The sequence below is a fragment of the Calonectris borealis genome, chromosome 19 (genome assembly GCF_964195595.1).
Source record: "Calonectris borealis chromosome 19, bCalBor7.hap1.2, whole genome shotgun sequence".
Taxonomy (NCBI): domain Eukaryota; kingdom Metazoa; phylum Chordata; class Aves; order Procellariiformes; family Procellariidae; genus Calonectris; species Calonectris borealis.
In genome coordinates this window covers 11,696,765-11,721,884 of record NC_134330.1, presented here as the reverse complement: position 1 = coordinate 11,721,884, position 25,120 = coordinate 11,696,765, and the positions used below count along the sequence as shown (strand labels likewise).

At 44.3% G+C, this 25,120-nt stretch overlaps 1 protein-coding gene across 1 annotated transcript in view; it reads right to left on the bottom strand.

Annotated features, from left to right (window-relative positions):
• The window catches only part of GALNT17 (polypeptide N-acetylgalactosaminyltransferase 17), a 215,053-nt gene extending 190,218 nt beyond the window's left edge, over nt 1–24,835 (bottom strand). The window contains exon 1 of the mRNA XM_075169018.1: nt 24,458–24,835. Within this exon, the coding sequence (XP_075025119.1) occupies nt 24,458–24,695 (238 nt within the window). The 5' untranslated portion in view covers nt 24,696–24,835. The remainder of the gene's footprint in view (nt 1–24,457) is intronic.
• Between the last annotated feature and the right edge of the window lie 285 nt (nt 24,836–25,120).

Genomic DNA, 25,120 nt, shown 5'->3' with positions numbered 1-25,120 from the left:
GAGATATTGAGCATAGATTTCTCTGCACAGCAATGCCACTTGCTACAGGATAATTATGTGTTCTTAATAGAGAAATCCAAGGCAAACACAGGAAAGCGTCAACTCCTTGCAATCAGAGGACGATGGTTACAACAGGAGGTTTCCCACAGCTCTTAACAAGTTATTTATGTGCAAAGCTCCAGCCGTAAGTGGAACATAATTCTCGCTGGAAGCTATCGACAACGTTTTTAGAGAAGAACAGGTGCCCGTGGGTGGGCAATAGATGGTAACGTTAAGCATCCAGACCCTTTTACATAATTTGGGGTACCAGCACCAGTTAAACCAATCAAAAGAATTATGACACTTGTTGGCAAGTTCAGCTTTGGCTTAAGTGTCCTCCTGTCTGGATCTAGATGTCTTCTACTTGATCTCTGCCATCACACTGCTCCTCTCCCTCCTCCCTACCACCCCTACAGACAGTTACAGCTCCCTAATATTGCAGGATGGGTACCCTTGTCCATTTGCTAAGGCTTAAGCCCTAGTAAACTGGTGCTAAAGCACAACAACAATCACTGGGAAAAGGGGAAGAAGTATTAAAAAATACATATATTTAAAAAAGAGAGAGAGCAAGAGAACTAGGAAGGAAAAGGAAGATGACATGAAGAGTGAAGAAAAAAAAGATTTAAAGTCTAACACTGCTAGTCAAGGTTGCATGGGTGTTGATCATTAGAGCTGCCACGCTGGGTCACACGCGTGGTCCAAATAAGACGGTGACAGACCTCTCGAGGAAAAGCAGAAAAAACAGGGCAAGCACAGCATGATGCATCACCCATAAAAAGTGACTGCAGTGAGACGACAGGGCTTAGGAAGGTGCAAAACCTCATCAATTAAAGCCACCCATTGAAATTTAACACAGGCCAACAAAACTTCCATTCTCCGATGGGTCCCTGACAACTGTCTTGGAATAAAATCAGAGCTTACGGGGAATTTTATAACCTAGAAGGCAGCACTGCCATAAGAACGAACAGGTTACTCTGGTGCAAGTCTCACTAGAGATATCCTGGTCAGAGCTGGCAGGGAGATGGCTAAGCAAATTATTTCAGGGGCATGGTAAAAGAAGTTCACTACTCGCATTAGAAATTTGTTTCCATCTTCTGGAAAAAGTCAGAGTTTTCTTTGGGGGGCGAGGGGAGAAAGAACACAAAATTTAATCAGATGCCTAACGTTCCACCCCAAATCTATCCGGAAAAGTCTGGCAAAGGAAGTACACTTTAAAACGTTACTCAAAGAGAAGGGACTGGCAGTAGGACAGAGTATGTTAAAGTGAAAAATGAAATGAAGGGCTCAAGGGAGAATTTATTAAAAACCTGTTACTGTGAGATTTTTCGTGCCTCTGTTTTCTTTCCCAAAACACTGATTCACTAGAGATTAGCAAAGATGGGAAAGGACATACTGAAAGAATACACAAACTAATACATGCATCTTATATAATTTATACAAGACCACTCTGTCTGGTATCCGTAGGGCCAAGAACAGAGCCAGCACCCTAGAATCACTCTGTGCTGCTTTAGCAAACAAAAAAGTCCCCAATTAACTTCACTAGACAGACCTCAACAAAAATCCTGTGTCCTGGCTTATGCACACTCTACCTAAACATAGTCTTGGACCGGCAATCTGTGTCTTGGGGCTTTTCTAACCCTCACGAATAATTAGAAAATGTTTGATGCTAAGCAACAGGTCAGTGATCCCAAGCCAGTACTGTGGTGCTCTCGGGCATCTCTGACTTTCTGCCCCGGACCTGCTTTCATGAGTCAAGCTAGCAGTCAACAATAGTTGGTCTGGGGGTCTTCCTGGTGGGAAAGCAACACCTATGTCTGAGTGCTCCATCTGCTGTAATCTGAACTAAATATTCTGAAACTTTTTAAGGTGAAATCTCACATGTATGCTACAAAAGAGCATCCCTTAGTTGAGCTCCTAGTACCTTTTAATATGCAACTCCTTTGCATACGTATTTGCTCTTTCTATTTGGGACTGTGTCCAGCTGGATCCAAAAACTGAGCCTCCGATATCTTCGTACAGTGGTCATACAGTTCCTGAGATTACACAAAAGCGCAAACACGGGGGCTCAGGCAGCGCAAGCGTGAGCGGCTGATCCAACACAAGCAGCAGAGTGAGGAGCGCAAATCATGTGAAGCCCCTCCGACAAATCACCCATCTGCAGAGGCTTGGAACAAGCACCCTCGCGCGCTTGGTGCTAAACACTGCCATTCCACAGGGCTTCCAACAAACGCTCATTACAAATTCACGGCTGCAGCTGACCCCCATTAGAAAGTGTGTTATTAAATTAAAACCCCTATCCCAGAAAGAGATGTTTCCTTAACAGACGTAAATGATTTGGGGACCTCATGCTGCAAGCTGTAAAATAAAATCAAACTGTGGCAAAGCTGAAGAAATTAAGCCATAAAGAGAAAGCAGTGGGAGGAACACAGAGACCTCTTGCCCAAAGGAAGCTGCTTATCACAGGCTTGGTACAGATCGAAACCTCTCAGGTATGCCATATCCAGACAAAAAAATTCAGCAAGTGAAAGCGATTATCAAGCCATACTTGGACAACAGGTACTAAGGATATTTGAAAATACAAAAAGCCTGATTTTACCTGATGTGTAGATTTGCTTTCCAACAGTTTTCTACATTTACTTCTGTATAGAATTGGCTACATCATTTATCATTATGAATTGCTGGGGGTTTTTTTAAGCAGGGAAATTGCATTGGTTCCAGGATGTTCAACTGAGAGTCAAATCCTGCCTACACTGCACCACTGCCACCGTTGTATTCCCTTTATGAGCAGTGCTGTGCTGCAAGCTAGTCTGCAGGGGCTGCAAAAAAAAAAAAAAACACCCACCACCCAAACCCCAACCACAAAAAACCACCAAAACCCAAAAAAAAAAACAAATGAAAAAAACCCAAACAAACTGAAACACTCTTTTTCACTTCATCTCCAAACCCAGAGGATTTTGGACACTGCTGCATCCCAGATGTTCCACTTCCTTTCTACTTTGAGGTCTACATGTTGCAGCATTCAGGGTTTTACCCTTCAGGAAGGCTCAACTGCAACGAGCTACTTGGAGTATTTGCCCCTCCACTTGCACGCCTGAACAGGAGGCACTGAATTGATATCAATCCCCTTTTCTGGCTCCGAGATCTGCTGGAAACACCAGTCCCAGTATCTCTTTGGAAAGCCACGTGAGCAAGGTCCCATCAAACTGCACAAAGTGCAGTTCAGATGGTTTTAAGGGCAGAAAAGCGATACAAGAATTTCTTTGCAAAATCCAAACCTGCACCCTCCACTTGCCCCCAAGAGAGATGTTCTCTCCAACTCCAGTTTATTACAGATAGCAGCCCTAAAAACTATCCTCCTCTCTCTTCCAGAGGTACAGATGTCTCAGCCGGCACAGCTCTAGTTCAATTGATGCAGCCTTGCTCAGAGGCATCCCAGCAGCCGCTCGCTAACCCTTTTGAAGTAGCTGCATCCATCCTTTTTCCACACCAAGATAAGATCTAAGTCGTTTTGTGTTTATTTATCCATTCCATGGCTCCAGAAAGTTGCTACGTCTCCTTAGCGCATACACAAGGGAAGCGATACACGGTCTCGCAGGCGGGCAGAGGTCAGAGGCAGCAGCCCCACAGCAGGAGCACTGTGGTTTCGCTGCCCTTCAGCACAAGGGAACCGCAGGAGCTTCGCAGGAGCAAGAGGGAAGAAATCATAAGGCTCAGTGATGCAGAACCTCCGTATGTAACAGCACAAGTTGTAAGTCTACATGTGTTGGAAAAAACAACTAGTTAGTTAATTTTCTCAAGAAAAATGTGATTTTCCAGGGCTTTTCCAGGGCCTGGCATTATTGAAGCTCCACTCCTACAACAGACGCACTGGCTGCTGTGCCAGCGAACGCAAAAAACGCTCTGTTTGCACACAAGGGCCCATCTGTTCCATCTCTCACAACTGGATCCAAGAACTCCGCTGTTTTTATTTGTATTGCCGTAGCCACGGGAATGTCTTTGACTTATGCCATGGACAAGCATGTCTGAAAAAGGACACTGTCATCATCACTGCTCAACTATTTTTGCGCTCTCCCTCCCTGGAGCTGGAGTCTGCCAGCTACCAAACACTGAGGACAGAAACTCTGGGGCATTTATCATCAGGCTTCAGCCCGGTCTGTCCACTGCCATCCACATGGAGCAACCGATAACGGAAGCACTTTAGGTTTCAAAGCATAAGGCTTAATCCTTGTATTTTATAACCTCACCATAGAGCAGAATAACTGAATTAAAAGATGGCGAGAAGCAGAGAGTCTGCTGACCCAAAGCAAGTGTTACGATGTGGGGAGACTTATTCTTCAGCTAGTTGTGTATCAAGGATTACACCACATCCCCTGGAGACATCTCACCAATGCCTCAGCTTTCAGCTTTGAAATGAAACCGGCTCACAGTGTCCCATAACAGCCCTGCTACCTTTGATTTCAGATTAATGTTCTGGGCACTGCGAGAGATGGTCACTGCCGCTTTAGGACTCCAAAGACCTTGAAAATGGCTTGCAAAAGCCATCTGAAGCCATTATCCATAACAAACTGCCTTCAGCTAAAGGCAAGAGGCTACAATACTAAAATCCAAGATTTCATTTACCAGTTATTTGAAGACAGATATATAACAGCCAACAATAAAACAGCTTTGATTTTCGATTCCCTTTGGGTATCTTCGAGTTTGTACCAATCCCCAAGTCCTTTTTTCAGGCCAGCCTTTCCCAGAGTTAATCCTGACATGAGCCAGAGTCACTTCTTACCTCTCCCTTCTCAACAGGCTTTCTGGTGAGTATAAAACATCCCGTTTTGGTAACTGCTTTTATTTGGGCAATATCCTGCCTTTCGCAACTCCTCCTTTATGTCAGTGCCAGTGAACCTGAGCACGTTTTTGGACTCTCCTTGAGCCGTGCAGACACTGCTGGTATAACAATCTCTTGACTGCAGATGTTTTCATACGGTGCAAGCACACGGCATCCCACCAGGGTGCTTTACTTCTGAATATACAGGTGCTACAGAGCTACCCTGCAGTGTAGCTGGGCGGCAGGACTTACCTCTTTCCCCCCTATATTTTCCTGCTGGCTCTATAGCACTGTGAGGTTAAGACCAGATTCACAAGCAGACAAAAGCTACAACCTGTGACCAGCACGTGTTATCTCTGCATCCTCGATCATTAATCCTGCCGCAGCTCGGGCTGGGACTGGCTTATGCCCCACCAAGGCAGAGTGAACAAAGTGGCCCAGGGCTCGGCTCCCCTGCAGCAGGGCTCAGGACGACAACCTGCACTGAACACGAGCACCCCGAGGCTGTAATTCATTCAGGTTCAAAGCAGACCCATTTGGCTGACAGCACAGGCACGGATACCAGCACTAAGCAGAGGGAGAGGCTGATGCTGAATCCAGCACTGAGACTTCAGTCATGTGAATCAAATACCCCTCCGCTTACACCGCTCTCTAACTGGCCACACAGGGCTACGCAAGAATGAATTAGCTGGTATTTCTGAATTACTTAATTCTCTAAGTGCCCTGTAAAAATAACATTTTTATTGAAACTTAACTTACCTGTTTTACCGTTCAATTAAATGGCAAAATGGCTAAGAAAGCATTGCCTTGTTAGCTCTCCAACACTTCAGCCAATTAAAGTGGGTTTTTAAAAATATTATATTAAAATAAATCCTTCTGAAAGGAATCATTAAATTCCTACCAGAGACACAACTTGTTTTAATGACACAGCATTACACTGCAAAGTGTCTTATGTTTTACATTTCAGCTTGGTCTGTTTATATTCTGCATCATTGACACACGCAAATCTGAAGTGCATCGTATTGACGTACACATTAAACACAACTGCTACAAAAAAAAAAAAAGGCGCCTTACTGGTTTCTGACATTAACAAGAGAGTCCATCGTGCGAGATTGGAAAAAGTCGACTGAGTTGCAAGGATCACTGCACAAGAGGAATAGCTGCAGAGAAGAGACTGGAACGAGTGCAGACTAGCCAAATTCTGCTCAGCCAGAGCTCCACAAACTTCCACAACATGCACATTCAGAGAGAAGGGGGAAGACCCATCTGCAACTCCACCTACAACAGGTAAGACACACCTTGGGGGTGGGGGGGTACCATCAGCTCCCAAGAACTCCCTAAATCCTGACACTAACAAAATTAATGGTGTAAAGTTCCACAAGTGGCTCAAACAGTCCATGTCATTTCGGGTTCAGCTTTAAGCACCTTACTTCTATTTTCTGATACACTGAGACTCTACAGACCCTGTTAAGCAGCCCAAAGATTTGGGAGACTGAAGGGATCTTCCAGTCTTGCCTTCTGCAGCTCCAAGACACTGCAGGAAAGAGGGTGGGAACAGGAGGACTTCTAAGCATTAGAGCCATTCAATGCAGGGTATGAGAAACCGTCCACCTGAGGCCTGGACTACTTTAAACATTAATAGAAGGAATTATATATAAAGGAATGTCTTTGAATTTCCTGCAAGTATTGATGCCATTTTGCCAACGTCTGGCCCAAATATTCCCTCCTTATTTTGGGCCTCGCTTTCACACCCAGAATCCTGGGTGTAGCTCTAGTCATCTCCTGTTAAAAACAAATAAACAAGAGTATAAAAAATCTAGCAGTACAAAGCAATAGGATATCAAAGATTTAAAAAATGCTTTTTATATAGGAGAAATTAAATGAACTAGGACTCTTCACCCTGGAAAGAAGGCAGATGAGCTCAGAGGACATGAGAGAACTCTACAACGCTGAAAGATAAAAAGAAAAAGCAAGATACGGTTACTCATTGCACCTCCCCAGAAGTCCGGAGCACCTAAGAAGTTACAGGTAGCAAGTTTACAACTTGCTAAAAGACAAAAGGAAGGTGTCCCATGGTCTATCCCCAAAGCCCTGCTACTGGTAGTGCTGGGGAAGGTGATCCCTTGGCTTGGCCAAGTTTGGAAGTCACGCTCTCACGCAACCGCAGGACTGCCAAGGGGCACAAGCCCTTGCTGGCCACTGCGCGTGTGATTCTGTGGCTTCTCCACTCTCCCGTTGCTGCTGTGACCACTTTTTCTTGGCCACGTTGCCCAGCTCAGTTGCATGCAGGTGAATTAACGCTTCCCAGAGAACCTAAACGTTCTTTGCAAAGTGTTTCCACTGGAAAAAGTGTTTGATTCAAGCGTCTCGACAAATGTGCTTCTCCGTATCATGTAGTTAAGAGTCTACTTCTTACCAGACCTGCAGAAGCCACTCAAAGTGCACAGTGCAGCCCGGGGGGGAAGGCTGAGGAACAACACAACCAGGTGATATTTCAGGCAGCGGAGCAGCAGTTCTCCCCATCACTCTGTCAGCTTGACTTCACATACTTTACTCTCTGCAATGGGTCAATAAACTTCAATTTTATATATGTTACTCTAAAACATATAAAACTTGTAAAACAGGTCACGAGACTTCCTCTAGACTTCTCAGATTTACTATTCTTAGTGAAGAATGGAAGTTAAAAGGAGCTGAGTTTTGACTCAAAGAAAAAGAAATGCTATTAAAAAAGCAACAGGGGACAATAATTGCATAGAACAAAGTTGTTATGGGAACATTAATGCCCTGAGGTGGCTGTGAGCAGTCTTTTCTCACCTACTCGTCAGGTCTTAATTTTTAACTTACTTCATAGATCCTGCCAAATTGCCACCAGGCTTCACAAACTCAACATATGGCTCCAGTGAAATGCAACTACCTACAGGGCAGGGAAGTTTTCATCTCGTTCCACTCAGGTATTAGAAGAAATAAAGATTTCAGGCAAAGACAACCAGACACACATTGTTCTTACAAAATATTTATCACTATGGAGGGCAAGCAAAGAAAACTTTTTAATACCTTCTCTGACTAAATGAACGAATCTTCATCTCCACATAAACTTGTTAAGATGATCAGCTCAGACAAGACTGTATCAGTCAGAAGCTCTGAGCAGCCACCTGTCCTCCCCTTCTGCCTGTCAGGACATCATAATACTTTAAATGCAAGAGCAAAGTATCTACCGATTTCTGAGCATGTGAAAGCTCAGATCATCACAGTTTCTTGCAATGCATGAGCTGTACCCAACTCAGGTCCTCGATATACAAATTATTTTGCAGATGATGCAAATCAAGTTAAGATACAAACACAGCTTGCAGACCACAAACCAGCACTGGCAGGGCACAGCCAGCCTTCAGCAACCAAGTTGAGTGTTGGTTCTCTAAACGAGTTATAAAACCACTGGGACTGACAAATCAGCTTTTACTGTATAAATTCATGCATTTCAACGCCTGGTATGACCCATTCTCATTCTGATCTGGGCGCACATTACGCTGACTTCACACCAAAGGAAATGACCATACTAGAGACAGGGCAACAAGCTGTAACTGCGCGTGCTTATGTTGCTTACTGCAGCCCCATGGACAGCATTGGCCTTCCAGACACTCATGCTGTTTCGCAGTTAGATCCCCTACTAAGGTGGTACCAGACCTGAATCAGACATATATAATTACTAAGGAAGCACATTTTAAAGAAAAAAGCCCACAAACCATATAGCCACCCAGCCAGTGTTTATTTGACGGCACATACATACATACAACTGCATGCATCTCCTGGCGACCAAACCAGCAGTGCGTAAAAATGGAAGCAAATGCACCTCACCACCCATCTGCTGCTCCAACCCATCTACTGAGGGGTCTCCAGATCTGCTGCGCCGTTTGGCAGTTCTCCACGAGGATGTTCCCGAACATCCCGTGCTCTTGAACATGATGCTCAAGAGCCCCAAAGCAAGGCACGCTGCTCCTTCTCGTTTAAGTGAAGCAATGAAGAAGATTTCCTACAGATGTTAAACTGTGATCAACATTCCCCCAAAGCCTTACCTGAATCTCGTCATCTACCAAATGCCTCCACACCGAGCTGCACAGTTCTACCCCGGCTGCAACGCCAACACAAGTCTTTTTAATACAAAGGAGACTCTTGAAGGACAAACGACGTTTCTTCAGCTCCAAGCTCTTCAACTCCCTGTCAGGTGAGTGTCAGGAGAGGCTCAGCCAGGGGAGCACTGACGCAGATACTTTAAAATTATATAAATAAATAAAGAGCCCATTTTCGACTCCACTCGCTCTCCCCCTCCCTTTAAGTAGGTCACTCTGCCTGCTATGGAAATCAGCTCTTCAAAGCAGGTTTGCTCATCTCCTTCCTTATCTCCTTAATATTAGAAATGTGCAAAGCATTGTAAGAGCAAAGGCTAATTTCAGACTAATTTGATTTATTCCTGGCATGGGTATAGGTATGAAACTGTATTTACTTGTCAAAAAAACCTGAAACATGAAAAATGAATGAAAGCTTGCAAGGTATCTGCCATACGGTTAGTTCTGAATTTGGTACATAGCTACAAGTGCAAGTCCCTGACAGATAACACAATGCAAATGGAATACAAAGGGTCTTCGTGACCTAGCAAGGGGGAAAAAAAAGAAGAACAAAAATCTCTTGAATTAGACTGTAAAAGCTCAAGGGACTGATGTGAGAAAAGCCTAGCTCATACCAATTTCAGCCTGAAAATTAGGCCCTACCTTTTTATTTCTTTAACCTAACATACGGCCTCTTCCAATTCGTACTGCCAATTAATAAAGCGCGTAAGACAAGCCCGATTCCTAACCCCGCTGAAGCCCCTGGAAACAACGCGGTGTGCACCCATAACGATGAAAGCGAGTTCCTTGGGGTTTCTTCCCAACCCACTCATATGAAGGGATGCAGGCAGGACCCGCTCGTCAGAAGAATTTACAATCCAGGCAGGCTGGGCTACAGGGTTTGAAACAACTCTCGGCGGTTTGAGCTGTCCCCGTACAGCCTCACAGAAACCGTTCATGCTGATCGAACCAAGCAGCTTCTTCTAACTTCAGCCTAGACCACAGAACACGCAAGGGACCGCCGCGGGTGGAGCTGAGCTTTCCTCCGGGGCGTGGGGCACCCTGGCTCCTGCAGGCTGCAGGGACGGCGGCTGCTGCTCAGCTCCTTTCGGGAAGCTCTGGGCGCCTGGAAGGATTGAATATGCAAATTGCAGAAAAGGCAACTAAAGGCATGAAAAGAAATTCCAGTGCTCACAGAAGGCAAATACTGAAAAGGTTTTATCTAATAACATCCAAAAAATGAGCCAAAGAAAATTAACCACAAGAATTTCATTACCACTTGAACACTCCTATCAGCAATTTTTTTTTTTTAAAAAAAAAAAAAAACAAGGCATTTTAAAATTCAAGTATAAAGGAATTTCCTAAGACTGGAAAAGCATTTGCCTTACACACCTCTGAAGATAATCGCGTGGTACAAGACCCTGACACAGCACGTTCTCCTAACTCACAATTGTGCTACTTCAGCCTGTTCTTTTGCTCCACTGATCCAGTCAGAAGACTCCTAGATCAGCTTTTTTCCCCAACTTCTTGAGTTTCAACTCTTAAGGTTTTAAGCCAAGGCTCAGCATGGAGGTGTGAGAAATGCAAAGGAATAAGCAAGCAAAAAAGGAAAAATATCGGGGGTTTTTTTAGCTTCTGGAGAAGAGAGAGAGGGGCTGTAGGTCTGATGCTGCCTCTTAACAGCAGCAGCATTTTGCCTTCTAGAGAGCAGAAAGGGAGCCTATGGCTGAGAAGCAAGAAATAAGCTCAGTAAATACGCAACCACGTTAGGTCTGTGCAGGAGGAGCTGTTGCTGGTTGGCAAAGTTCAGCATGAGAAGGACCTGCAGCACATCGCACCCCTCGATCACAGTCTGTTCTTCCAAGTCAGAAGGAATTATTTCACAGGATGTGAAGTGAAAAGATTATATGCAAAGCTTTCACTTATATTCAAGCTTCCTTAAGAGTTTAAGGATTTGGTTCCAGACTTGAGTACTGTCCACTGCACCTAACCCTAAAGCACTGCCCGTATTCTGGGACACGCTCATAAGCAGTGTTTGCTGTCAGGACATACCTGCCAAAAACTGAGGTTTAAAAAAAACGTAACTGCAATAGGCCTGGAGGCTTCTGAATTTAGAAAGAGCATTATCAATATTAATATATATAATTTTATAGCAGGAAGGAATACAGGAAATAGACAGCGCTGTGCCTTAAGCCCTAGAATCAACTGGCATTTTTGGCAGCACACGCTGGAGAAGACAGTAGCAGCTGTCAAGTCACAGCTGGAGTTGCCTCTGGTGAAAGTGATTGAGAAATGGGATTAAGAAAAAGAAAAAAAAACCACAACAGGTAAAATTCAGGTAAAATGAAATGCAAGGAGGACAGACAACTGAGTTAACAGGCTCTCCTTGCTTGCAGAGCATCTAGATTGTTCCGAGTTGCATATTTTCCCTTTTTCCTTCAAGTACAGTCCCCGCTTCCTAACTTACACTTTACAAGTTCTTCTTTTTTATTACCACTTTTCTTGCATTCTTGGCTCTCTGTTTTGCAGGGAGGTCCATCAGACTCTAAAGTCAATGGCCTCAATAACTTCTGTGGGCCCTTAAACTAGTTCACATGGTCCCATTACATTGGCCCTCGGAGCAGCAAAATGAACCATGAAAAAAACACCCTGCCTTTTTCTTCCCCAAAAGCCGCATGGGAAGTTTGCAGAGCTGCTGCCCAGGCTGCTACCTTTCAAATCGCTACATTTCCCCTATTATAAATCTGTTGGAAAATCCTAAAAATTAAAAAAAAAAAAAAAAAAAAAGACAAATAGAGCAGGAACTCCCAAATCTAAAAGTGCTCCACACCAACCACCCCTGGGTAATGCCCTCGCTGACTCGGCATGAGTTTACACCACAAACCAATGCTCCCTAAAAATGTATGTGTTCTCCAGCACTGCTCCTCCTCTGCCAAGTCCAACTATTTCTGCTTCCATTGGGGACCTGTATATCAAAAACCTTCTAATGAAGAACAGTATGAGACCAGCACTTAATGCCAACCTGCAAAAATCAACGATACCACTCAATTCTCAGACATAAAAAAAAAAGTCACCAGCAGTTAGCTTGAAACTAGGACAGCTGCAGCATTTAAAATACCTACTACAAATGAGAACTACTTAGGTACATCATAATTAGTAAATGGCAAATATTAGGAGTTATGGGAAAAGAGATTGTTAAAACAGATTTTAATAGCCCAGCATTTCATACATTCAGATGTGAAAATCCAGTCAGCATACACTTTGAGCATTAAGCCTACATTAAGAAACAAACTGCTTCATTTCTGGAGTTGTAAAAACAAAGGTTAAATATCTGCTTCAGCACAAAACCCGTAATTTTTCCACAGTGACTGTATTGTTTTGCTTTACACAGCTAATAATACCTGCCCTGGCTTTATACCCACACATCTTCTGAATGCTCTACAAGGCTAACACTTTAATCATCAAACCAGCAAAAATACCCTAGAACCACATTTGGCATTACGGTTTCTGGAAGTAACCTATCTTTTTAGTTATACTTCCTTTATATAAAATACCGAGTTGAAAATAACACTTTTTTTGCAGACGGCCATTTTTCCACTACTTGCACCAAAACCCCCAAGCAACTGCACTGCATTCAAACATTCGTGTAGCAAAACAGAGATGCCCCGAGGACTCCCGCTCCCTGGGGCCACCGCTCCCTGCCTGGACACCTTGTCCCACGCCCCCTCTCCCCACCGACTCCCATGTTCATGTTGCCCACCCATGTCAGCTTCCTCATCTCCCCCCTTCTCTGATCCTGGGGTTTCTCAGCCCCATTCTTTTGCAGCTGCCAGTTCAGTCCCTCCACTCCTTTTCCCTTTGTACCAGCTTTTGTCCCTCCGTGGAAACAATGGTACATGTTTTTCTCATACATCATTTCCAAAAACATCTGGACCAGTTTGCTGGGATTAAAGATAAACATGATCTTGACAACATCTCACCATCTCTAGCCTAACTGGAAAAATTATAAACAAATTAAAGCAGCTTCTCATGATGGAAAAGGCTGGGCAGCCTCAGAATAAGATGCTACCAGACGTGTCTACACCTGGGTCTGCAGCTTTAGAGTGAATTACTTTCTTTGGATATCCAACTCCAGTAATTGTAGTTGGAGCTGGGTATTTCTGGATATGCAGTTCCGGTAATTATAATCAGAGCTGGACATTCAAGGGAATTCCAGGGTTTTCCAAACAGTTGCACACAGAGCATAAATTATGCTGGATGCCTCAAATCGGGATGTGATGTTGAAGTCGTATTCCTTTCTGTTCATTGCCTCTTTCCTCACTGTAGCCTGGCAGCCGGTTCTAATTTGCAAGGTCTGATGCTGTTCTACAGGATCAAACAGGCAGCATCAGTAGGGAGGAAAATTTGTGGAAGGAACATAGCATTAATTAGTATTTGGAAGTTGAGCAACTTCCTGAGAAAAGACTGATAAAAGTGTAAAATCCCATTTCACTGTATAACCCCTTTTATGTCTGTGCAGAACAGCTATTAAACTCCCCCAGAAAGTCACTTATTGATTCAGTGCTTGATCCAAAGACAACTGAAGTCAATATGACCTGACCCCAGTGACACCTTCCATGCAAGACATTGTAAAAGCCGGTAACTACCTTTAGACACGCCTGACGGGCAAATTTCTAAATGAAAGCTGTCTGCCTGGCCATAAATCATCTGCATGATCCAGCTGTCACACTGTCCCTTCATACCACAAGCACTAATCAAACAGCACCACGTTTGAACCGTCCCCCTTCACGGAGAAAGCAGCTCGCCCATCCCCGCCCATTAGATTAATTATTCATTTATTTCTCCAGATACTGCAGTTTTGTTTCTGACCTTCACCTGCAGAGCTTAAAAACCAGCCCTGTCCCTTTGGGCATTGCACACAGTCAATCAAACCAGCCTTATCCAAAGAGCACCCGCCCACCACCAGCACCCGCTCCTCCAAATTGAGACTTCTGCTCCCCCCACCTTCCCACAAGAACCAGGGTCCCATTGCGTGTCCCTGTATGAACTGGTGCATGGTAGATATTTTCCTAATTTTGAACCAAATGTTGAAGCTTGCCCCATAACTCACAGGGGCAAGTAATGCTCCTGGAGGCAGAAGCCCTGAGGAAGTACACAGACAGGAGCTGCTGCCTGCCCGCTCCCCAGCCCTCGAAGCCCACAGAGACCCCTCAGCTGCACGGCTTGGCTCAGCACGTGGCTCCTGGATGAAACCTCACCCCTGCCCTCTGCTCTCACGGTTACTGCAGTCCTCCCTCCCTCCTCCAGCTTCACTTGCACATCTTCCTGCTCTATTATTTCATTTTCTTCCACATCTCCCCTTCAGCCTAGTCGACATATAATTAATATAGATTTAAACCAACATGAGTTTTAAATCCAAAAGCCACAGGGAATTAACACAACATTAGGTCTAATTCTCCCCCCATCTTCTGCCTCATTTTGTTGCATGATTTATCTCGCTAAATGATAAGCGGTTTGGGAATGGCCTGTTTCTCACTGGTTTATAGCACCAAATATATGGGACATGAACCAGCCAGGGGCCCTGGGCAGGGTCTTAATGTAAGTGAGTGGTAATCACTTAATTAAGGCTACATTATAGTCATTTGTTATGGTAAGGAATAAGAAGCGAGACAAACACCTCTCCTATTCTTTCTCACTTTTTCTGTTCCTACCTCTTAATTCCAAATATTTTCAAATCATCAAAACACGTCTGCCACTTTTTCTTTCTTCTCATACCATTTCCCACATATAAACCTCTTCATCTCTCTCTGTCCTTGAGACATTCACTCAGTAATACGTGAAGGAACTTGAACCCCTAACTAGTACATTTTTTCCTAATATTATTCTAAGTGACTTATTCAGCATCACACAAAATGTCGGAGGAAAAACTGTAGACCTAACCCTTTCCTACTGAATGCCTGGTGCCCTTAACGGTGACACCAGTCCCTTCTGATTACATGAATAAAAGCTTCAAGCAAACTGAAATTCCACATTATGGTGTTGGGTCTACACTTAGCAAAGGGCAAAGCACAACATGGCCCCAGCCTTGACTACAGGTTTAGACAAGTGTAATGGTTATTACTATTATTGTCTAGTCAGTGCAAATATGAAAAACTGAAATAAAATCTAGCAGAATAGGGGTTTTATATTCCAAGCTATTTAAAGCATTCAATGTTTCAGCGCACTTCACTAAAGGTGGTACGTACTAAAAACACACAAAGGTCAGCAAAAATTATTTTAAACCCAATAACAGAATATAAGCAAGCTTTAAAATATCATTAAAAGGCTTTTCACTTCTTTTTTTCACCTCCTTGCTTTGTGTTTTTAGAGCATGATCAAGCGATTGTTTTGGAAGAATTTGTAGTAAATTGGCGCAAACATGAGGGCTCTCATGATTTAATTTAAGGTGTAATATAGGCAAAGAACCAGAAAGAAATTCTAATTGTTTCATTTTAAAATTAACCTTTTCGCTCCATCTTTATGCTCTGAGAACATGCACAACCATGGCGGGCCATTACACTGCCCGAAATACAACACGAGCAAATGAAGATTAAAACAAAGGTTAAATAAATTCTGATGACCATGTCAGGTAAAAGACCTTGCTTGACTCGCTTATGCTCTCTGCAGCTTGAGGTAGCACCCAAAATAACTCAGCCAAGGCACCGTTCACGTCTGTTAATCCACTGTTGATTTTTCTCTTGTAATGGTCTTCTGCTTTCTGTACCTCAGCAGCATTTAGACATGCCAATGAAAAACAATTTGGATTTCCATTGCCTACAAACACAGAAAGGCCCTACTGTTACGTATAAGAGATGGGAGAAAAGAAAATCCTGTACCGCGTTCGGGTGCAGGGAGACTAAGGATGCTCAAGGGCCCAAAGGCAGCACACAGCAGAGCCCAGCTCCTCTGCCTTCCCACCCAGAGCCTTTCCCTGCCAGACCCCAGAGAAGCGCTAGCGCTGGGCAGTCGCGCTTCAAACCACGAGAAGGAACACAAGACATTTCCACTTGCATGTAATCTGAGGGTACTAAAGGGAAGAGGGACCAACGATCCCCTTTCCTTCCTCAGCATCAAATGCTGACACATCACACAGTTGGTTTTACCGCGCTAAAATTAAGTAATCAGGTGCAACAAGGCATGCCAGCTGTGCAGTAAGAAATGGTGATTTACTACGTATGACATAGCCCCACCTTCTAAGAGATCTTTTATTTTCCCTATCAGCAGGAAGAGCGGTGCTCTTGCACAACAGCTGGGGTTGGACAAGCTAGGAAGATCCCTATTTTTAAAAAATCGGTTTACCAAGAGTTGTCATATTACTCCCATAGCACAGATCCGGTGAAGCTGCAGGTATTTCCTGTTCCAAGACTGAACAAGTGCTGTAATACGGCAGAAAGCCTTTCGCATCGCTGCCCGTGGGTGTCGGGTATCGGAGTGAATCACGGGGAGCGAACCCCTGGGAGGGCAGTATCATAGGAACTGGTACTCATTACACAGCGAGAGGCATGCAAGCACAGATCAGGTTTCTGAAAAGGAAAAAGCAAACCGTTATTTTTATCCAATTCACTCCGGATTTTAGGGAATTGTCTGTCTTTTTCAGATAACTTTGCATCTCCCCACTGACACAAGCATGAAAGCTCTAAGATTGCATCAGAAGCACGGTGTGTAATTGCTCAATGACAGCAGAGCGAGGCTCAGCACAGCACTCTCCTTGCACGTAATGTTTTACGTAGGGCTCTCATTGCACCATTACCGCATTATTTTTAGATAACCGTCAGTGAATGTCAGAATGTCGGTCGATAGCTATTAGATTTATAGGCAGAACTAGCTATGTTTGTAGCAATAAGATGTAAAGCATTCGACAATTTCTTTAAGAAATTTGGCCACGGGGATTGGGGGTTAGAAAATACAGCTGCTAGTACTCACAAAACCGTTTAGGAAAAATAATATTGTACTGCTAGGATACATTACTGAAGTTGAATCACTGCTGTTGACTCACAGTAGGGTCAATACTACGCGTATTCAGTTTGAACAGCCCTTTGCAGACATCAATAAGGACATCTTACCAAAAAAAAGTCTCCCTTTTTAGTTTAATATTTCAACATGCAGAATGTCTTCACCTACCCCAGCATCCAGGGATATCTGTAGGAGCTGGGAACTGGCAGCCTGCCAGCCCACCATAACATCTGGACCAGACTGTTCGGTTTTAGATGAAGATTAGTGGCATAAATCAGAAAATGAGTAAAACCTTTTTAATTACCTGAGAAGGCTCATCTCTATTTTCTTTTGTGCTATGCCTTATTAACAGGTAGATTTGCTCACGGACTGCACACAGCATTTTCTTATTAGAAATGCATGTGCTTTCTGCCAGGAGAGAAGTAATGAGGGAAGATGGTGGCCAAGAGTAGACCAGTAGGACTACCCAAAATCCAAGCGCATTGACAGCATATGCCTAAAGTCCACTTCATCCGTCTGTCCTCCCTGATCAAAGTGGAAGATCTCCAAGCCGGCAAGCGTGGGACTCTGTCATCTCAGCAATGCCTGCCGCCATCCGAAAGGCCTCGGGGTATTCAAGACGCTGCGCAAGCCCAGCAGATGTGACACTCCACCGACGGCCGAGTCGTGCCCTTCTGGAGCGGCAGCTGGACGCCAGGCAGGATGCCTTCGGCCACTGAGATGTGACTAGATGACCATGTTTTGCCAAATGCATCCAATTCCAAATGTCTCTTAGTGGAGACACAACAGTAGACCACTGATCCTGACTAAGGCTTGGAAATAATACTGTAATTCACATAATTACAACACTTTTTTTTTTTAATCCTTATAAAAATATTCCTAAAATCTGCCTAATTAATTTGGCAGCGTGAATCTAACGTACCTTTGTAAATTTTACCATTGAGGTAAGGTTCTCCGTTTGGGCAGACCTTAATTAATATGCAAGAATAAAATACCAACGTTGTCACTATTTTCTAGTCATTGCTGTTGCATCTCATGAATCTTGTGTTGTCTCTGCATGATAAATGTGTTAGCGGCTTATTACTCATTCATTGCCAATGACAGTGAATATTCGGAGGATGATGCCAAACAACTATCGAAAACAAAAATTATCTATCAGTTCCTAGTCAGCCAGGTTGTAAACTAAATGTCACATTAACGTCTAAGCTTCCAGATGCTTCCTAAATGACTATCTGAAGCCTCATCTTTTAACTCTCTTTTATTCATTCTTTGATCAGTATCAGACCCAATTTCCATGAACCTGATAAGAATAATTTACAGACAGCAGCTCTCAGGTGTCTCAAGCCTATGCAGACCACTCTCCTGCAGTTAGAAAGTTTAGGCTACGAACTTCTAAAAGCATGTACTGAATCTGGATAACTTGAATTATTCCTAATGGGGAATATGGCAACCAGATCTGTTAGGTATATAATAAATGTCAAAGCTGCAATTTTTATCACGTAGCTATGTAAGGCTATACAAAATAACACAGTTAGTTTCTACTTCAGAAACATCATGGTAGCGGGGTAGACAGGGAACCTGCGTCTCAGATCCTGTGTGATAACCATCAGTTAATACAGTAGTCACATCCCCATAGCATATCACTTTATCTCCACATCATCATCTCTTATACCAAAGGACTTCACCCAGCGAGGCTATGCTCGTATAAAAAGCTATTTTATTTCATTAACATGATTAAAGTTTGGGCCCTTCTGCCTACAAACAGCATCTCCCTACTCTCAGTTATTTACATTTAGTGGTTTATCTTAATTAGAGAATTTCTTAGCATTTTAGTTAATATATTACCTACCTGCTAAAATCTTAATATTACTAGTTCGTGGGTGTAACGCTATTACATACTACTAAATGGCTGATAGAACCGCTTTTAATCTGCCTTATTTACATATATAATTTTTATACTCAGTAGTTAGCTAAGTTTGTAATGTACTTTGAGAATGATAAGTGTTATAGAAGATAAGCACTATCTTATCCTTATGGGAAGTAAATCCACATATCTCTAAAGTGTTTTAAGTTAATTAAGTGCCAATTTACAAGGGGGATAGCAAGACCATGCAAAAGGCTGTGTGTCAGTATTGGCCTCAATGTCCATATGCAACCCTCACAAAGTTAATTTCCTAATTGGATAAGCAGACGAGAGCACAATCTGTATGCAGGGAGGCTGCTGGCATGCACTTGTTCATATCTCAGCATGTGCAAATAATTCCATGCGCAAAAGCACAGATGCAAGCTTGTTTAAAAAACGAACATAGGCTTATTTAACCACCAAGGAATTTAAAGTTCCTCTTCAACTTTTAACATTTGGTAAAACAGCAGTTTACTCTCTGTGCGCTTCTTTAGCATGAAAGGAAAAACCCTCTCTGCCCACCCATTTTCTGGCCAGCTTCAGTGGTTCTTCATCACTGGCCTCTCATTTACAAGGATTTGCAAATAGCTTTTATTCTCCCTGATCTTATCCATAATCTGTTGTGAGTTTACAAAATAAAATTTGAAAGAAGAGCTTAAGATGAGTCAGCAGTGCCCTTTCACAGTGCTGTCTTACTAATATTTAGCTTGAAATAAAGAATATTTTTTTTTCCTCACATTACTCAGAAAGATACCACATCATTCTTGTCTCATTGGCTTCCAGGCAGCTGAGCGCTTACTAGATTCAGCTGTCGTTGTGTATTAACCAAAAAGCACTAGAGAGGGAGTTTATAGCCTTCAGCCTTCTTGGAGACTTTAATCTAAGACCCAGACCTCTGCTGAACGTGCACGAGTAGACACGCAGGTGTCTACCCCAGCACACCTGGGAGGTGGCTGGGTGGAAGGTTCTTTAGATCACCAGTGACCAGCAGAACTGATCTGCTTGTATTTGTTTAAGGTGCTCAGCTATGGTAAATATGGATGGTGGCTTCCCCACACACAAACCAAGGGTTTATTTAGAGTATTCTTTCTCCTGCACTTCTTATTCTCTAACTAGCAGCACTATTTAATGACTAAACTATTTGTATATTTACTTCAAAAGCTTCTGGCGAACAAGGTTAGAACAGTGGATTGCCCACTTTTGGGCAGGATCAGACTCAGAAGGATAGAAACAAAAACCAACACACAAAATCAGATCCAGGCTCTTTCCTTCTACCTGGAATGAATACTCAACATAGGTGCAGCGCTCTGCACACATAAGGAAACCTGCTTATGGACCCTATGCATCCTACCAGCCTCTCAGTGCCTCAGCAGCACTTGTCCAACTTCTCAACGGTTCTCCTACCTTGGGCAGGCACCACTGAAAGAATGCACCAGCCTTATCCTCTCTCCTTTTGGGGAGGGGGGTGAATGCACGCTGCACTGCCATGAATACTTCCCTTTCCTACATCCAGGGTGGGATCAAGCACGACTTCAAGAGGACAAAGGGAGGTGGAGGAGAGTAATGCAAGAGTTCAAGGAAGAAGAAACACAGCCAGACAAAAGCTACCTGGGAAATGGACACGGGATCCATCCCATTGAGAGGAGCCTTATGGTGAGCAAAATCTTTGTATGCTGTTTCATAAAGCAAACTGTAGTTTTTCTCAAGTCATGTCACTCATCCTGTATATCACGTTGATGTTAAAAAGTTGGTCCACCTTTGCTGTCTCAGGACCCTACAAATGCACTATTTCTCAAACTCCTCTGGAGGAAGAGGGTTGGTAAACTGAAGAGTTTTCCCAGCGCTGCCCAGGAAGCCCATGGTTGCGGCAGCAGCTGAATGCTCTCTTCTGTGTCTTTGTTCACTCTAGCTCCTCACTAGCTAACTAGTTTGTCACGTAACCACAGAAAACCTCTCTTTGTAAACACAGACCCAACTGAGAAATTCATTTGCGTGAATCTCCATAAAGTTGGAGATAATCTGAACCACAATTTTTGCTTATGTAAATATCAGCACACAAAAAATCAGGTTTTGATCAAAAAGACAAGTTGTAGTTAATACCCAGAGTAAAATGCACACATTCCTTCCAGGCCTTCATTAGCTTTCTCTGAACATCTGCTGAACAAGAAAATTCCGTCCATAAAAGTGACTACAGAAATTAAAAATCCTCTGAATTCTCAGATAAGTGCATGCACACACAAACCCCTCCATTTCAAAGGGCACGCTCGTACTTCTTTGACCATGGGAGTCACCCAATTAGAGACCAGCAAACAGCAACAGAAAAGCAAAAACTAAAAGCCACAAGACTTGTGCAATGAACTAAGGAGCAATAATAAACTTTTAGAAAGAGCAAAGCACACATACAGTTCTCAATCAGTTTTAGGCCAAAAGAAGACCGAATAGACAAATTTGGACAAACCCAAGTCTTCTCACAGATACTTTATGAATTACAACGGGGAGAAAACTAAGCAAGGCCATGTCTGCTGGGGTAACTCCCCGATCCCGTTCAACATCCCCGAGACACTCTTTCAACCACCGTCTGAAACGAGCGTGCCACAGTTGACACGACGTAACTTTGTGCAACCGCAACCCCAGCTAACAGTGGCTGGAAAACACTACAAGACCAGCAAGGTGCATCGCATGGAAAGTGAGAAGTCATCGTAGGAAGCAGACTGGGCCATGTTTGGGACAACTCTTCTTGCACAAAGAGGACTAAGAGGGGGCCTGGTGTTATGTCCAGAATGGCGCTGCAGAGAAATGTCATTCAAAAGGAATGATTATGTAAAATAGCTCCTTTACCAGACCCGAGGCAGTGTTGTTTAAGCTTGTTTTCATGGCCAACATTTACAAAAATAAATAAATATACATACATAAAAAATGAGGGTTGCCATACCACAGAGAGCTGTTATTTCCGATATGCTTTACACTATACGATTCAAAAACCAAAAACACAGCAATGGTATGATCAGATTGCTCATTTGATCTTTACAGAATGGAGCTTTTTAAGAGATTCAGTTTTTTAAAGATGGCTTCAACTCCCACTGAAATCCAGCCAAGTCCTACAACGCAGAAAAAAATCCATAGCTGATTGCACCCAAACTGTGGTTTACTTTCTCTCTTTGGCCAAACACTTCCCGATGCTCCCTGAGGTGCAGGCTTTCCACGTGCTACACTATAGGATACCATATTCTAACATTTTGTACGTGCTAAACCGCAGGTCAGATTTAAAACAAAACACAACCTTACACAACAGAAAGAGAATTCTCTCGATGGATGCGTTTTGCAGGGAGCTTGTCTAAGAGCATATGGTGGGTTTTGTCAGACGCTTCATGCCAGCATGCAACTTCCCTATCCTAAAAGCAAAAAAAAGAAGTGAGCTCATGTTTGCGTACTTCAAGCGGGCACTAGGATTTTAGCTTTAGGTATACTTCAAGTGCCCAGAATGAACGCCGGTTCAGGCACAGAAAACTCCTGGTGGGGAAGCCGGTCCAGCTGCCTCCGCATCCTCAGTCCTGTGGACTGTCTCAGCACCTGCCTGTTTCCTTTTAGTGCCGGTGGGTGGTGATGGGGGTTCACCTGGCCCCCCACATCTTGCTCTAAACCCATGTCTTGCTGAAGCACAACACACAGACATCACTCAGAGAACAGAGCACATCGTACTTTTCTAAAAATCACACGTACCAAATATATACTTGACCCAAAGTTACATAACTGCTATGCTAGAGCTATTTTTCAGCCAGACTCGTCAGTGCTGCTATAAATCACCCTGGTATGCAGAGGCCAGACAAGATGTCACATTTATGTGCTCAGCTTTCTGCCTGCCCTAAGAAAACGTTTGCGATATGGGCAACATATCTATTACCTCTCTGCCTCCCCTGGTCTTTAGGTGCATGACTGCTCTTCAGCACTAAGCAGACTGCTGTACTACGCTGTAAACGTACTCCGAGTGCCCACAGCAGCCTACAGACGAGACAGCACATTCAGAGCTCTCCTTATGCTTGCGGCTCCCGTTACAAGCACCAGCTAGCTCCAAAAGCAGCCCCCAGAGCACATTGGAGCAGGGTGTCCCACATTAATCTCCACAGAAGAAGGGCAATAACTTATAATTTCAGCCCTCCTTCTGTATTTGCGGGAATGGTAAACAGCATCGTGATTACTTGTCCAATACCAAGGTCCTAGTATGGGGTCTCCTGTCCTGAACTGCAGCTATTGCCCCTTTTTAAATAAGTGCCTAAATCTTCCTGGAAACTTCTGCCCTAGCAATATCTAGAAGCAGCCAGTTTCACAGTTTGATTGTAAATAACACCCAGCTTTCTACCTTATTCCTTCTTATTCTTTTGTTTCACCTTGTTTGTCACCCAACAGTACTGCTTCAACATCTTGCGGTGCTAGGCACTTTCACAGGCAGGACAGGTTTTTCATGCAAGTGTATGAAGTAGCAATGTAAATAACACTGGCTGCTCAGCTGAGTGCTTCTCCTTGTGTACAGCACCTTCCCCAAAGCACAAACACCGACTGAGACGACTGCTATGCACCAGGAAAGGTACCTTACATTCCTGCACCTGTCTCACATCCTCAGTGCAGAAGTATCATCAGCAATAGCTCTAATTCAGTACAGAGACACAGGGCACACCAGCTTTCGGTTCAACATGACACAGAATCGTGCATTAGCTTCATATTCAAAACTCAGAGAGGGAATCACACTGACATTGCCAAAAACGTTAACTCTGCTAATTCTGATACACGAAAACTTGCAGTCGTTAAAGCTACAGAGATTGCAAGCAATAAACGGGACTCTTGATTGAGTTAGATTCCCAGTTGTGAATCTGTGGGGAACAATTTAAAAAAAATTAGCTTCCACAGTCAGTGTTTTAATTAGATACCTCACCTAGATTTCTTACGTCTTTACAACATGTTTCTCTACCCCGCATAGCATCTTTAGAACTCCCTTTCTACATCTCAGAACTACTGAACCTGGTGAGATCTTAATAGAAATCCCTTCGCTACGCTATAAAGAGAAGCATTACTTGAGATTTTAATTAGCAGCTGTCAATGCTGAGCCATAGGAAATACTGAATAGTTTGCTTAACTTATTAGAGAAAGCGCATTTTGCTTTCTGACCTTCTGCACTCAAAAGATGCAACATACTTTAGCTGTGTAAAAACTCCCTTCCAAAAAACCAACTCTGTAGTAGTAAAAGCCATTCCCTCAATCAATATACAGCGTGCTGCTCCAACCCGTATTCACCCACTGAACACCCTTCTCATTTGATGCAGAAATCACCACACTGTAATTTCCTGACCACTACTATAAACCTAAAAGGCAACATTACATTATTACAATTTCCTCTCATCCTGTGGAAGGTACTCTGAGCTTTAAAAACCAACGGAACTTGGAAATCAGATGCTAAATTGATTCAGTCTGTTGAGACTCCATCTGCACAATAATACAGGAAAAAGCAAGGCTCTGTCATGTAAACTTCAAGCAAGCCGTGCGCCCGCTCTTTGCCTCGATTCACCACCCGCGACCGTACCCAAAAGGCATTAAGAGCAGGAGAACTATTCCTACCGTTCAGCTGCCTGTAGACTATATCTTCTAGGAGGGAGAGTCTCTTCAGCACTGCGTCCTGGATGGAGCCGATGCCATGGGCTGTCAAGTTGGCCACTTCTGCCCTGGGATGGATGTCATGGAAGGAGTCACCGCTCTTGGCCGTGATGGGTCTGCACTTGGCCAGGAAGAGGACGAAGCCAGCCACCGCGATCAAGTTTAACACCAGCAGGACTTTGACTCTCCTCAAAGAAGCCATCAAACTTCCCGAGGGGCACCGCCAGCCGCCGCGCTGCCTGCAGGGGCTAGGGGAGCGGGCCGGCAGGTGCCCGCCGCTGCGCGCACATCCCACGCCGCCGCACGGCGCGGGGGGCTGCGCGGGGAGCGGCGCGCCCCAGCCCGGCCGCGGGCTCGCCGGACGCGCCGCGGCGGGGAGCGGAGGGTTGCGGGGCGCCGGCGAGGGGAAGCGCCGCTCGCTCAGGCGCGGCGGAGCCCGCCCCGGCTACGGCCCCGCAGAGGAGATGCCGCCGCCGGGGCCGCCCGCCCCGCTCCGCCCGCCGCCGCGCTGCCGCCGGCGCAACTTCATGCCCCGCGCAGGGCGCCCGTGCCTCGGCTCCGGGGCGGCCGCGGGGCCGGAGAGCCCTGCGGCAGCGCCGCCGCCGCGCCTGCCTCCGCCGGCCGCGC